General features: G+C 41.3%; 1 protein-coding gene across 1 annotated transcript in view; it reads left to right on the top strand.

The window, feature by feature from the left end:
- The first annotated feature begins 224 nt into the window (after window positions 1-224).
- Window positions 225-15,731, top strand: part of LOC116035053 (ADAM metallopeptidase with thrombospondin type 1 motif, 9) — a 53,881-nt gene continuing 38,374 nt past the window's right edge. The window contains exons 1-18 of the mRNA XM_031277969.2: window positions 225-594; window positions 905-1,299; window positions 3,044-3,206; window positions 5,279-5,616; window positions 6,266-6,349; window positions 6,464-6,588; window positions 7,204-7,244; window positions 7,365-7,470; window positions 8,600-8,746; window positions 9,471-9,612; window positions 10,272-10,376; window positions 11,401-11,546; window positions 12,004-12,185; window positions 12,330-12,466; window positions 13,322-13,439; window positions 13,635-13,730; window positions 14,715-14,881; window positions 15,099-15,228. Of these exons, the coding sequence (XP_031133829.1) occupies window positions 498-594; window positions 905-1,299; window positions 3,044-3,206; window positions 5,279-5,616; window positions 6,266-6,349; window positions 6,464-6,588; window positions 7,204-7,244; window positions 7,365-7,470; window positions 8,600-8,746; window positions 9,471-9,612; window positions 10,272-10,376; window positions 11,401-11,546; window positions 12,004-12,185; window positions 12,330-12,466; window positions 13,322-13,439; window positions 13,635-13,730; window positions 14,715-14,881; window positions 15,099-15,228 (2,719 nt within the window). The 5' untranslated portion in view covers window positions 225-497. The remainder of the gene's footprint in view (window positions 595-904; window positions 1,300-3,043; window positions 3,207-5,278; window positions 5,617-6,265; window positions 6,350-6,463; window positions 6,589-7,203; window positions 7,245-7,364; window positions 7,471-8,599; window positions 8,747-9,470; window positions 9,613-10,271; window positions 10,377-11,400; window positions 11,547-12,003; window positions 12,186-12,329; window positions 12,467-13,321; window positions 13,440-13,634; window positions 13,731-14,714; window positions 14,882-15,098; window positions 15,229-15,731) is intronic.

Below are 15,731 nucleotides of genomic sequence, written 5' to 3'. Positions count from 1 at the left end.
CACTCCATAAATATATATAACCTACTTCATGAAGTCAGTTATTTGAGGGACTTTATAGTCATTGGGAGTATGGATCCTGGTGTTAACTTAGAATTGTATACAACTGCCCAAAAAGACTTGTGAACAACCCAGACACTGGTCATATCACATCATCCAAAGTGGACACGGGAGTGGCTTCACCAGCACCAGTGTACCTTGCCTGGCTGATCCCGCCCCTAGCTGGGGAGAAAGCTGGTGCACAGGCTTGCAGCGGAGCCCATCGCAGTTGACTCTTTGAGCAGCCCACCCATCTGCAGTATGCATGTTCGCCAGGGAATCCGCGAAGCGCTCACGTCCCAGCAGTGTACTTCACCGACCAGAGACCATCTACTCAAGAGTCGAGGATAATAAAATTGGATGTGGCAGGCGGACCGGAGGCGGAAAGCCCGGAGTGACCGGAGGAATACAACATTACTACAGGAATACAGGCTGCCGCTCTCTTCTGAACGTGGACAATCATGCATGTGCTCTTCTGGGGCTTGGGGTTCCTACTATTCCCTGATTTCTTGTATGTAGTCGCATCTACGGGGAAATTGCTTTTGAATTCAAGCATAGGTAAAGTATGCCGCTCTGACAACCCCCTGCATTTTCCCTTATGGAGTTATTTTCTAACACTGAGGGCAGAGAATGAATGAGTTTTGAATTCAGCCAAGCACATGACTTGCAGCGCTTACTAGATACCTAAAGTTCACTGACTGATTATCATTTACTTGCAATGCTGTTAAACAACAGCTTTTTCAAGAAATTACTTTGATATGTAAATCGTAATCAATCGATTAACACATCTGGACTCTTCGATTTGTACTAATGCTATTGCACTGCTACTTAATCCTTAATTGCATATTCTTCTGCCCTCATTCCCCAGTAAAAGAGGAGATCAGCGCTTATGAGATTGTAACACCGGTGCGAGTGAATGAAGCCGGTGACAAGTTTCCAACCAGTGTGCACTTCAAGAGGAAAAGACGAAGTTTGGACGAGAGCACCGACAATACTACGGATCACTGGGCCTCGCCAAATATCCACTACAGGATATCTGCTTTCGGACAGCATTATCACCTCAACCTCACGCTGGATTCGGGATTTCTCGCACCTCTCTATACTGTGACAGTACTTGGAGTGCCCCAAGGAGATAACATAACGGATTTTGCAACAGATGGGGATGTGGAGGAGGAGGACACGGAGTTAAGGCACTGCTTCTATAAAGGACTTGTAAATGCACAAGCAGAACACGCCGCGGTCATCAGTTTGTGCTCCGGACTGGTGAGTTTTACGCACGGTTAGACTCGTCGTGCATGTGATGACTTTACAACTGGTTGTTTTACTTTTCCACCATTGGTATTTAGGGGCCATTATTGCTGTATACAGGACTTGTAAAGCAAAAAAAAACATTTTGTAAACACCTTGTCAGTGCAAACTTTGTGCGCAACCTGCTGTTTGTATTAATCGTGCAAATATCAAACGAAAGCATTCGTTATTGCACTTCTAAACATGTTTGTATTAAGGAAAGAATGAAAAACTGCGTAATCCAGTAAATACTAAAAAGTTGTCAAATATATATATATATATATATATATATATATATATTTGTCACGATGAAGACAAATTAGATTTTTTTTTTGTAATTACTTTAAGACTGCATGACTTGTTAAAGCGTTTATTTGTAGTAGTATCCTGTTGTGGGGTGCTTCCAGAGACTATTTACTCTCAAAATAGTGAACAACTGTGCTGACTTGAGAGAGTCCCAAGTCCATGGCCTATAGTCAAGTTTAATGAACAATACTCTAAATCTTACTTACATGCCTCTCTCGTCTCCCGGTTGTCGGTGACGTCTTTACGCACGCTAGTACAGCGGGAGTACGGGTGGTACCGACGTCATCACAAATTGATCCCACTCCCAGGAATACGTTTAGGAGTGGAGCAAAAGTGGACTGGTTTTATACATAAAAGCCACAGTGAGACAGTGACAGATATGAGTAAGAGGTCGTTTTTTCCCCAAATGACAAATCAAATTAAAATGCTCTGAATGCTCTGTTCTGCAGAGAGCTTTAGGGGTAGAGCTGACATTTATGGAGCATATCTTACTATTTATTTAAGACCTCTGAGGGCACATTTGTTCTAAAGCAGGCAATACTGCTGATGGCCAAAATTTCTGTACAGCCTAAAATAATGTGATACTGGTTTTCTTGCAGGGAAACTTGTAGGGAGATTCTCTTTTGCCTTGCCAACTCCCCAGGTCAATCAAAGTACAGGTCCTAATGAGAATAGTGTCTTGCTCAGGGGAATAAGGAAGAAATAAAATGTCTTCTTGTGCCCCCTTGCTGAAAAACAATCCACCATGCTGCACATTTTTGCACATGCAGGAGAATGATAATTTTTTTTCATATTATCAGGGATTACAAAAATGACTCGTGCCAAACGTAATTGTGCAAAACTTGTATCAGTCCCCAGGGCTCCCATGATGATTCCCCACAGCCAATGAGCAACACGCGAAATGTGCTTGAGTTGGCATGTACCTTATCTGAAACATCATAGACCTCCAAGTTAGCCAGTCAACACTAAACGTGCCATGTGAAATACAAATAACAAGGCTCTCACCAAGCTTGCAAAGAACATACAGTCTCACTATTTTCCTGATAGGCATCACAGGTCTCATTATTATGCTTTTCTTATGGTTTTGGGACCATTCTTACATGCATGCAAATTCACTTATTTCACCTTTTTATAACAGCCCTTGGGTCTCTGCATTGCTTATTTTCTCTAATAACTAGTAAATGAGCCCCATTGCACTGTTCCTTGCTATGAATATTTTGTAATTAAAATATACATTGCATTAGAGTGGTATGGCGGCTCACTGATTTGCAAAAATATCTTTGAACTATATATTCCCCTTGGTCCTGTCTGTGTAGATTTAGCAAGATCTTCTCCCCATATGTTGTTGCTGTAAAGCATTTCCAGAAAATAGATGGATGGAGACTAACTGGTATGCATTTTTTCTGCCATCCAGCTTGGCACTTTTAGGTCTCCAGAAGGGGAGTATTTTGTGGAGCCCCTACACAGCTATCAAGGAGAACACTATGAAGAGGAACACACAAAACCTCATATTGTATACAGGAAGAGTTCACCAAAGAAACAGACATCTGGGGAGAACTCATCTTGTGACACTTCAGGTATGGTCTATTACATGATGGGTATGCATGCATGAAATTTACACAGAAGGTTGTCACAAATCAAACATGCATATCGACGACACAAAAATACATTGATGCAACCTTAATGCCTCTACACATATGCTTGCAAACACGCACATGCACAGCTACTGTACGTGCAACCAGTGTTGATTTAGACTTTACCACTGAGGTGGCCAATCAGCTGACTTAAACATCTGTTCCAGTCAACCTGCACCTAGTGTCCCATTTCTAGCTAACCAGCACACTGCTGCTTCTGATCATGGACCTACCAAGAGCGTTATGTGTAAAAACAATTGTGTATGCAATTGGTTCATGTGTTTTCATGGGATACTTGTTGATTGTGAGTAGACAAATTTGCCATTTGCGTGTCTGTATGTGCATGCATTATGTGACCTTTGCATTGTATTCCACAGAATAAGCAGGCGTAATCATTGCGATACCCCCAAAGTCAGTTGTAACAGGAGCCGATTATGTAATAGTAACTGAGCTTATTGAGCTATTACAATAATTGTAGCATGGTACTAAAACAAGGACAACTTTTGATTTTGTCTGGTTATTGAGGTAGATTTTGAAAGGCAAATATTTAAAAGAATAAAATTGCTCTGCGGAGCTGGATACTTTACTGTAAAATCCTAGAAAAAAAAAATGAGGAAAGGAAAAGTTCTGGAAAACTGATGAAATAGTGTAATTTTTAACTATTCAGTTTTTCTTTGCTATCTGTTGTGATATGGTAATGAAATGGCACAATGTAATTTCAATTTCTTTTCATGAGTAGGCTACAAATGATGGAATTAAAGTAAACATATAGTGTGAAACTATCTTGGCTGACACATTATGTTATAGCCTGCACAGTGCAGTGCCTAGAGTGCAGCACAGTAGTAAAGGAAGCTTTCCAACTCTCACACAGGAAAAATCATTTGGAAGTTTACCCTTGTATCTTTCCATCTCAGTTTACTGCCTGAACTTCCTGTTGACTCTTGTACTTCCTCCTCTTCTTTGATAAGAAAGTTGGGTCGACTCACTGCCATGAACAAGCAGTGTAAATTTGTATAGTAGAAGAGTCATGCCACTTGAAAATGTCAAATGATCAAAACTAAGAAAATAAATCTGGAAATATTTTCTCTTTGTTTACTGGACATCCTTTGCAGATGTTTGGTTTCACTATGCATGTAAATGTTTGTGTTTGTGTGTGTGTGTGTGTGTGTGTGTGTGTGTGTGTGTGTGTGTGTGCTCTTGTACTTTGTATTTTGTGTGTGTTTCTCTTTTGGTCCGTTCTGTAATACAATATGTGTGTATATTGTATGTGTGTGATAGCATAGCCTGAAGGAAAATACATTTGACTAAGAGCCATTTTATCCTTGTACAATGTTCCAAGGTTACCTTGCAAGTTTTGGAGTAGAGCAAATTGTTCTTTTTCGATTATAAATCATGTATACTGAAAGCAGATCCACTAACATGATGTAGTCCACCTTATTGTTATTTAGGTGGAGATGTATTGCTGGTGGTCCAGTAAGGTTTATCTGCATGAGATGAGAAAACAAGACTGACATTCAGCAATTTTGTTGCTATGTCATGATTAAAATCAGAATTAATTCCCCTCAGTGTAAGAGGTTTTTCTGCCCAGTTGTGGAACTGCCTTTTTTTGGTGTGTGCACTGCAGTTTGTGCTCCATCATTTTATGGCTGGGTGCCAGGTTTACCTAGTCTGAACTCTTTGCCCTCCTCTCTTCTCTCTTCTGAAAAAGAAGGGAGAGAGAGAAAAAGGCATTCCAGGCAGCGTCCATTTGTCAACCCACTCTTTGAGCAACAATAAACAAAAGAGAGAAAGAGGCAGCAACATATTTTAACAATACCCACTTCCAGACAGCAAACTTACCTAATTTATCTCCACCTTTAAATACATAAACCACCACTTTAGCGTAATTGTAAACACATTGTCACGACAAACATTGATTCATACCTTGTCTGTTTTTCGGACTGAATGTATTTCCCATCATCCCTCCATCTTTGTATATTTACTCATGCTTAATTCCTTTTGACGTCTCTCTCCAGGACACAAACACAGACATAAGAGACACAAGCTTAAGAGAAGGCCAGTGGCTGGGCTGACCACTATATCCAATGCAGCCCCTGTGGTCAGCGCTGGTATATTTAATGACTTGGTGTCACTGAGTGCTGGCCTTGCCAGCGATGCTTTGCTCAGATCAGAGAGCGGCAGTGCTACTGCTAGACCATCAAATGATAGCAGTGGTGACTCAGGACCTCACAGGAGATCAAAGCGCTTCCTCTCCTACCCGCGCTTCGTTGAAGTCATGCTGGTGGCCGACAGCAAAATGGTGGAACATCACGGCAGCAACCTACAGCACTACATACTCACATTAATGTCCATAGTAAGTTCTATCTTCATGGCTGCTTGTAGAGAATGTTGGAGGCAGTTGGCTGGGAGATGGAAGTGTGTTTATATGTATGCATGTATATGGCCAGAAAGTAGCTACATGTGTGCATATTTGTTCACTAAATGTATATGTACCTGTGCTGCAAGTCAGTCAGGTGGCCTTTGGAGGAGGGCCATGGAAAGGAAAAGGGCAGCCTAGGGCAGGGGTAAACACCACTTTCAAACGGCCAGGGGGACGAGAGGGCAGCTTGAGGTAGAGCCTGACTGCTTTGATGAATGTTAAAAATAAGCTCAGGTATGTCACATAGACTGCATACTCTCGGCCACTTCAAATACTAGCTTCCACAGGTGTCTGGGGCTGACAGTCCTCAGGGGGAGTCTGAGATGACCTATATTCTGTTCTTGGCAAAGCTTACAGTACTTTCTCAACAGGGGCTCAGGCCACTTGATCTTCCAATCAACCAAATTCCTGGTAGTTGCTTGAAACTGCAGGAAGGCAGTCCATGTTACATTACAGTTACCAGTAAATATACTGTGTCACATTTCAATTGGTTTAAGTTAATGAAGATATTGTAACACATTGATTTCTAATATTAAAACTAGTCTTATCTTGATTGAGCTCATGTTTTGTTTCCTTTGTTCAGGTATCTTCTATCTACAAGGACCCTAGCATTGGCAACCTGATTAACATTGTGATTGTAAAGTTAGTCATTATAAACAACGAGCTGGTAAGATTGCTAAATGTGTTTTAATCTCCATACTTACACACTTACAACATGTATGTGGTGTGCATGCTAATCAATAAATTATACCTTTGATTATTTCTTTATGTTTGTTCTTAGGATGGTCCAGTCATTTCATTTAATGCACAGACCACTTTAAAGAACTTCTGCATTTGGCAGCAGAGCCAGAACATTCTGGATGATAACCACCATTCCCATCACGACACTGCCATCCTAATCACCAGGTGCAAGACATTTATCAAGTTATCAAATTCTTTGCTGCATGTTCAGTCAGGAACACTCTTGTCATAGATGTAACCATTTATTGCAACAAATGGAAATACAGTTATGCTTGGCGCCGATGGCGCCGCTCTTGATAATGCTCCCTGGACCAGCCAAGCAGCATGCTAAGCTGAACCAGGGAGCGCTATGCAGAAACCCCCCCTGGGTATAAAAGAGTGATCCAAAAGAAAGACATTGAAAACCATTTTAAACTTTGAGTCATGTTAGGACACTGAAGTAGAAAGGTGGAGGCCGGGGTGGTGGAGGCAAAGCGTTGCCAGCAGCAGTGAGTGAGTGAAGCAGCGTCAGTGTAGCAGGGATCAGTGAACTAACGCTAAACTTAATTATATACTTTGAACAGGTTTTAGGTAAATATCCCATGAACTAAATCACATTGTAATGAGTATACATTATTGGAGAATCAGCTGCATCAAAGACATAGATCAAATGGGGTCCAGATGCCTGATGAATGGAACTTCTGTTTACCTAAATAAGGAGGATCCCCTGAAGTTTGGGAAAGTGTTCTTTTTTTCTACAGTGCCATTGACTATGACCCATTATCTGTGTCTTCACCACAGGCAGGACATCTGCAGAGCAAGGGATAAGTGTGACACCTTAGGTAAATAGATTTGTTTTTATAGACTTGCAACCATAAACTAATATATACTGTACTTCATGTGTTGATGGTGGTATGATCATGATGGAAAATTAGGAAAACTGGAATTTTTATGTATTTAAGGACTTGCAGAGTTGGGGACGGTGTGTGATCCATACAGGAGTTGCAGCATCAGCGAGGACAATGGTCTCAGCACCGCATTCACCATCGCCCATGAACTTGGCCATGTGTAAGCACAGCATGTTTCCACTGATTGTTTACCTCAAGTACTGTTATCACTTCAGTTAGTGAACGTTTTTGCTTCAGTGAGACATTGGTGGAGCTTTAAAAGTCTTTCTAGGACTCAACGCATGCCTTACCAGCAGATGGGGATCAAGGGATCTTGCATACGTGGACAATACAACAGCTGTACATTCCTTTTGGTTTTCGGTGTGTTTCTGATCATATCTCCTAATTTGGCATGCCTTTCATTTCGAAAGAAAAGAGAAAATAGTCTGTAAATTGGATTCTCAGAATTTAAGTAAAACCTGCCCTTCAGCACACTGCATTTTCCAATGTCCCGAGTCGGCCAGAGCTGGGGGGGGAGGTTAGCCTTCTACAGTGGAGACTGTTACAGACCTTAACAGCCCTCATCATCTCTAACAAATGCTCCTTCTAACCACTAAACAAAAGGTGTGATTGTTCAATTCCACGTTTATCCGCATCAAGCGGTGACAGCATGCTTGACGACTGCTTAGCCCCAGAGCTCAGTGTTATATGGTACCTGTCAGGTGGGGAGCTGAGTAGCTCAGGGGGAAGGCTGCGGGCAGTGTGGTGCTGTACCTGTCCACCACCAACCAGGATCTATGTATTCACCATGCAGGAGCTTAATTGCTTCTCTTATACTCACTGGGCTCTGATTTTCACATCATATTTTTTCTGCTATGTCTTTTGCCCAGTGTTCATATAACTTAATATTGTACTAGTTTCATTCCAAACTCTCCACAAGCAGGAAATAAATAAATAAATGTTTCCAGCTGCAACCTTGAATGGGTTCTCCAAAGCTAATATCACAGTGACAGCGGAGAGATACAATCAATGTTTAGATTTAAAATGGGCACGAACAAATGACACAAAAAAAGATTTGTGAAACACTTAAAACTTTAATGTCGCAGTCAGAAGCAATATAGAGGCATGCGTCACCATCATACTGGCTTTTGTTACATTTATCTCAGCCAAACAGTCGTCTTACAGAGATGTGCATCTGCGTGATATAACAATCAACAGAATTATTACTCGAAAAAAGGAAAACATATCTCTTGGTAATGTAATATATTTTATGATTTGTGAAAATTGCTTTTCTGTTATCTCTCTGCTAGGTTCAACATGCCTCATGACGACAGTAACAAATGTAAGGAGGATGGAGTTAAGATTCAGCAACATGTGATGGCTCCCACACTTAACTACAACACAAACCCTTGGATGTGGTCCAAGTGTAGCAGGAAGTACATCACAGAGTTCCTTGAGTATGTCATACCCTTTTCTTCAAGATTATTCCAAACATGCATGGGGATAAGATCATGTAGATACTGTTCTGTTTCTGTTGAAAAGTTTTTGAACAACTCAAACAGCATGAAATCAAATAGTATATGCAAAGTAAAAATCACTGTACATTTGAACGATTTTTAAAGTTATTTTCAGTTTAAAGCTCTGGCCAAATATCCTTTAAAGATTAAGATTAAAACTGTATTTATAACTATCACATAGATTTCACAAATATGTTTCCTTAAACATACAAACACACACAGAGTGCATTTTGTCCCCACTTTTGGCAGAAACAGCCACATTTTTAGGCCTAAATGCAAATTTCTCAGGGCTGTTGCAGCCTCAAGACTCTTCATTTCCTAAGGCTTCTCAACCCGCTGAGAAAAACCAGGGAACTACTACTGTAGTAGAGAGTAAATGGTGTAGCATCTGGCAACTATCCAAAACCGCTTTCCTACCCCCAACTATCTAAAGTTCTCCCTGCATCCCTAACTCTTGAGATCCCTACCGCTAACTACATATAGCTGATTGAATATAAACAGAAACCTGTCAAGATACTGAGTAAGCTGTGTGTACAGTAGGGGTTGTATATATGTACAGAAAAATGACATCTCCAGCTGTACTGAGTGTGTTTTCTGTTTGTTTGTGTCTCTTGTTTTTTTTTCCCTTTTTTCTTTAAGTCATTTTATTTGTATTTCTTAATAGCACAGGATATGGTGAGTGCTTGCTCGACGAGCCCGTTTCTAGGCCATACAGTCTCTCGCAGCAGCTGCCTGGACGGATATACAATGTCAATAAACAGTGTGAATTGATATTTGGGCAGGGAACGCAGGTGTGCCCTTATATGGTAAGTGGAGTCGGTGTGCAAATCTAAACTGTCATGTTGCACATGTGGGTCTCGGAGGGAAGCCTCCTGTGTTATGATCGTGTGCTGCAGAGGTTCTCAGCTGCATTTGAAGCCTTTAAAGTCACTCGCTGTATTTAACAACATACTAATAGTTCTTTCTGAGATACAAGCAAACAATATTCTAATGCAATGCATATATAAGAAGTGATGATGTCAGCACATATACATTCTGTTAATAACTCCTTAAAACATGAATATGAAAAAAGGTGCAATCGGGCGAGAATCATCACATCAAAACATCCAGATACTGTATATTTGTCTCAAAAATAGGTTTGACACCCTAAAGCACTGTGGAAAAGTTTTTTTTGGCTCATGCTATCTGGCTAGATAGAAAGGTCTTGTAAGCCACTGGCTGAGAAAAACCTGACAAATGAGATGGCTGATACAGCAAACTCAATGTATGGAGTCACATTCTGGCATAATGTTTTATAATGTGCTATAAATTGGATGTCTGCCATATGGAGTCCATGCATTAACAGAGTTGTCTACAGTGAGGTTATTAACAAGATATTTATGCGCCCTGTCTTTCTGATCGTCTAACTCTTTCTGTGTGTGTGTGTGTGTGTGTGTGTGTGTGTTTGTGTTTGTTTGTTTCTCAGACCCAGTGTCGGAGGCTGTGGTGCACCAGTCCAGAGGGCGCTCAGCGGGGCTGCAGGACCCAGCACATGCCGTGGGCAGATGGCACTGACTGCTCTCTTGGAAAGGTAAGTGTCATGTGGAACATTATTATTTTGATAATAAAAAAAAGTCTCAGGAGCAAGAAATGAAACTGTTTTATCTATGCAAAAGTTTGAGGTGAACGTGTAAAGGTAAAAATTGCGTGAAGTGTTTTTAACACTCAATGGGATTGCCAAATTTTCATTCATTATGGTATACAGTAATACTCACGTGGTTTTGTGTTGATGATCTGACAATCCTCACCGTATTTCCTTGTTTTGATCTTACAACTTTTCTAGTGACTCATGAACCAAAAATTGCTCATAGGGGTTTTAATTCAAAATGACAAAAGAATACAAGATTCCAAACACTTGGAAAAAAAAAATCAACTTGCCATTGACACATAAGTAAACTCCAGTAATTGAACATGGCTGGCATGTAAGTAGGTGGTGTAAAGCTGTAAATGATGGAGGCGACTTTCTTAGTGTAGCTTTTAATTAGAACTTTCTCACTCACCCCTCGCTTCCTGCCACTATAAGACTGAGAGAACATGAAAGCGACAAGTCCAAAGACACACACACACACACACACACACACACACACACACACACACACACGCACACACGCACACACACACGCACACACACACACGCACGCACACGCACACACACACACACACACACGCACACACACACACACACACACACACATTGAAACCTTTTCATGTTTACACCAACCTCTCATCCCATGCCATGCAGTACACCAGACTAAACACTTAAGATGGAGTCTGTTTGTTGAACAGTGTAAGATTATCCGTCTGTTATGAATCAAGATGTATTTATTGACAATGCGTGTGACATTTTCATGTGAAATGTCTTTTTCAGTTGCTATTTTTTCCATTTGCTTCACTGTATAATTTCTCCCAGATTAGCATCAAAGCACGGCAGAGCAGATAGATGTGTTGCCAGTTCCATGGATAGGATTTCATGTGCTGACTCTTTGACTTTTTCTCTATCTTGCTCTCTTCATTCATCTGACTTCTTTTTTTTCTGCTTCTCTCTCTTATTGTAGCACTGCAAACACGGCATGTGTATACCTAAAGAGCATGACGCTACACCTGTGGAGGGGGCATGGGGAGTTTGGAGCCCTTTTGGTACCTGTTCGCGGACATGTGGCGGGGGCATCAAGATCGCTGTGCGCGAATGCAACCGACCTGTGTGAGCAGTCCCTCTCTTTGTAGTCATGCATGCCCAGTGGACCTTGTCTCCATCTTAGCTGCTGAAGTCAATGTTCCATAGATCAAGCCTTCTTAAGGGAATTCTTTCCATAGTTAGTGTTCATCAAGACAGGCCCTCTGATGGCATCTTAAAGAGTTGTTTCCTGGTAAATAAAGAACCACTTGAGGCTCCTTAAATGTTGCCTTTCATCCTAGTTTATTAGACAGATAGAAAAGAATTTGGCATGATGAGAAAGAGTTTGAACCTGAAAACAATGCAAATGGAATACTCTAGGTGTGTGATGGTGAGCAATAGGGTGGAAAGGAAAATGGGCAGAAAGATGAATGTTTGAATCTGTAAGGGAAAAGGTGGAAGATGCTTTCTAAAACATCTACTTAAAATATGTATTAAATCATTACAATGATTGGTCCATTCACTTCCTCAATATTGCTTTCAGGCCAAGGAATGGAGGAATGTATTGTGTGGGCCGCCGAATGAAGTTTCGTTCCTGTAATTCTGAGCCCTGCTCCAAGCAGAAGAAGGATTTCAGGGAGGAGCAATGTGCAGCTTTCGATGGCAGGCACTTCAACATCAACGGTCTACCTCCTAATGTTCGCTGGGTGCCCAAGTACAGCGGAAGTGAGAATCCTTTTTTCAATCACTGGCACCTTGCTTTCTCCTTTTGTCAACCCTGGTTTACTTGTGCATAATAGACATAATGTAAGTTTGACATTCACATCTATTGGTATCAAGTGTTCATCTCTGTCTTGCTTCATTTGTTAGTCCTGATGAAGGACAGGTGTAAGCTGTTCTGCAGGGTGGCAGGCAGCACGGCCTACTATCAGCTCAGGGACAGGGTCATTGATGGCACGCCGTGTGGACCCGATACCAACGACATCTGTGTCCAGGGCCTGTGCAGGGTGAGGTTCCTAACTCTAATTAACTTTAATCTGGTTATCGTAACTAGCGGTGACCATTCTTGCATAGTTATTGTGTGGGGTGGATATAATCATCGTCACAGCAAATATAAAAAAAAAGAAACATTTCAGACTGGGTTTATTGCCACAAACCTGTGACAGATTTAGTTTTAAAGCTTGATTACTAACACACCATAAACATCAATATGCTTTTTGAAAGAAGCAGTGGGTTACTCTGTGTACACTCTATACAACACACAGTGTTTTGTTTAGATTGTGGTTCAGTAAGTTGCCCTCCTGGTCTTGGCAAGTGGATTTTGATCCATGCTGTGGCTGTAGAGTTAAGCTCTTCATTCTTTTTCATTCATTTGTCTTGCTAAAACCAATTACAAGCAGAGCTCATGCCATTACTAGAAATGTCATTACTAGAAAGTGTCTCCTAAATTCATTTCAGATGGGTGTCAGCGATATGGCTATAATTAAATAAGTTCATATGTAACTATTTGTAGGGTCACTGGGTTTGTTTTTTTCTTTCATTATCAATATTTAATCAAGAAATAATGGAAGGCCATTTATCTGACATGTTGATATTGCAGTGTTGAACTTTTTCTAAGCAACTGTGTTAGCTGAAGAAAGTCTTTATTTTGTTGAAAAATCTGTCTGACTTCCCTGTACATTGTCATATAATGTTGTCTGCACATCCTTCAACTCTTTATCCCCTTTGTCCTCCATCTGATCTTCTCTCTTGCTTTTCAAACTCTTTCCCTCTTTTTGTCCCTTTCCTACTATTACTATTTACTCCTGGCATTTTCTTATTTCGTATTTTAAATCCCTCCCTTCTACCTCTTTACTGAGCAGCAAGCGGGCTGTGACCATGTCTTGAACTCTAAAGCCAGGAGGGACAAGTGTGGTGTGTGCGGAGGTGACAACTCTTCCTGCAAAACTGTGGCAGGCACCTTCAACATCGTCCACTATGGTGAGCTATAGCCTTTTTTTTTTAAATTACACTATCATTTCACTTTCAGCAAGTATAAGACATGTTGCTTTAACACATTTTTACATGTGCTTAGTTGTCAGAATAAATAGCCCTGAAAGTGTGACTCACTTGTTAGCATAGGCACAGACCTAGAGTGAACTAATGATCTGAACACACTACTTATGCTGTTTGCAGGCTATAATGAAGTAGTGCGAATACCCAGTGGTGCTACAAATGTAGATGTGCGGCAACACAGCTACTCAGGGAAACCGGAGGATGACAACTACCTCTGTAAGACATCCAACATTTTGTTTAAAAGAAACTACTGTTAATATTTTCATTGTATTTCCACATTTCCATAAATACTGTATCCAGTCATTTCTAAAGCAATGTGCTGTTGAAAGCCTGCATGTGTTGTCTCTGCCTGCCTATCTATGTGAATGATAGTGTTTAGCTTTAAGAGTAAAATCATGTAATGCAAACCAAAGGAGTTGGCATATAGCGTGCATGCTAACGTGTTAATGAGCCAGAACTAAGCCTGTGGGTACCATTCCAGCAAGGTCAGTTGGTTTATAAGCACTTGTATCTTGTGTGTGTGTGTGTGTGTGTGTGTGTGTGTGTGTGTGTGTGTGTGTGTGCAGGTGTGTATTTTATTTGGTTCTGTAAATGTGTGTTTTTCTGTATCATAGGCCTGTCTGTCTGGATAGGGCTGCTTTGTCAGCTGTTAGTGTACATGTCTTGTTGGCACGAGCGTGCTAATACTTGAGCTCAGATAGCCCTCTGGCTACCATTCCATTAAGGTTAAATGTATTTGTGTATGAGTACAGTTATTAGGTGCCCAAAGTGGAGACGGTTTTGACAGAATGAGGGCCGCTCTCCACGGTCATATTAGTGTAATGTGTGAAATGGCGAGGAAAGTAAAGGCAGGAAATTAGCTCCATAATCGCATTAGGCTGAATGAGTGCAGTGCAGCAGACTAGTTGTACAGAACAGGATGCCCCTGGATGGGACTTCTGCAGAAACAGAGAATTATTTTACCCCGATAAGACTTTACTGCTGCCTACTGCGTGTGCCTTACTGTAAATTAAAATGTTAGCCACAATGTTAGCAAGCTACCCTGACACATGCAAAAAGAAGCTGTTGTTTTGTTTACTTTAGCTTGTTAGGGTCATAGGAACGGTAATTTTCACAAAACATTTCACATTGAATACTGCTCATTCTGGCTCTCTGTCTCAGTGGGATCAAGCACAGTAAGTGTTTTTTCTCTCTCTGCAGCCATATCAAATAGCCGTGGAGAGTTCCTGCTCAATGGAGAGTTTGTGGTCAGTATGTTCAAAAGGGAAATCAAAGTAGGAAATGCCGTCATTGAGTACAGTGGCTCTGACCATGTCATTGAGAGGATCAACTGTACTGACCGCATCGAGGAGGAGATCATTGTCCAGGTAAGTTTTCCTTATCACGATGGCTTAGTTTGCCATGGAGGAGATGCAGCGGTAGACTGATTTAGAAGCAGTGGCACGAGTGAAACTTAAATACTTCTACAGGCTTGACCTTCAAAAGGTTTTACTTTTACTTTGGAACATGTGGACTATCCATGATGTTAAAACTCAATATCCTACTGTATAATAATGCATATCACATTGCCTGCATTTTCCCCAGGTGCTGTCTGTGGGGAACCTTTACAACCCAGATGTCAGGTACTCCTTTAACATCCCCATAGAAGACAAACCTCAGCAATTCCTCTGGGATGCCTATGGGCCCTGGCAGGAGTGCAGCCGCCTGTGCCAAGGTGAGGGGGAGGCACAAGGGGTTAGCACAGTGAGGTGATGGGAGGGGTCAATGATAAATGGTGTGGTGAGAATAAAGATGAGATGGAACGGAGAGAGGAGACGTGGGAACTGCTGAGCCGGAGGCATAGGAAAGAGAAGATTGTCTGGCTAAACTTGACAGCTTCATGCTAGACATATAGGTTTGGAACAAGTAATTAAAGTTCGACCTCATAGTATGCTGTGTCAGATTTCCTTCTTTGGCCTGACCCAGGATATGTCGGAGTATGTAGGCGTGCAGAGGCGGATCGCAGGTAAACTCGAAAACCTGTTATGTGTTATGACTCAAACACTTTGTCTGAGAACTTCTTTCTCCACTTTTTGACACTGCTCTGCTTGAACAACCAACAGTAAATTCCAAAGAGAAACCAATGAGTTCACACAGCAGGATAAACAGCTAACATGTAATGCCCTGAGCACCTTTTGATTTTCTGATTTATTCGGCTTTTCTGGCACTCTGGGGTAC

This window comes from Sander lucioperca, chromosome 6, assembly GCF_008315115.2.
Source record: "Sander lucioperca isolate FBNREF2018 chromosome 6, SLUC_FBN_1.2, whole genome shotgun sequence".
Taxonomy (NCBI): Eukaryota; Metazoa; Chordata; class Actinopteri; order Perciformes; family Percidae; genus Sander; species Sander lucioperca.
Note: the sequence above shows the minus strand (reverse complement) of the source record. Positions and strands in the feature narration are given on the sequence as shown.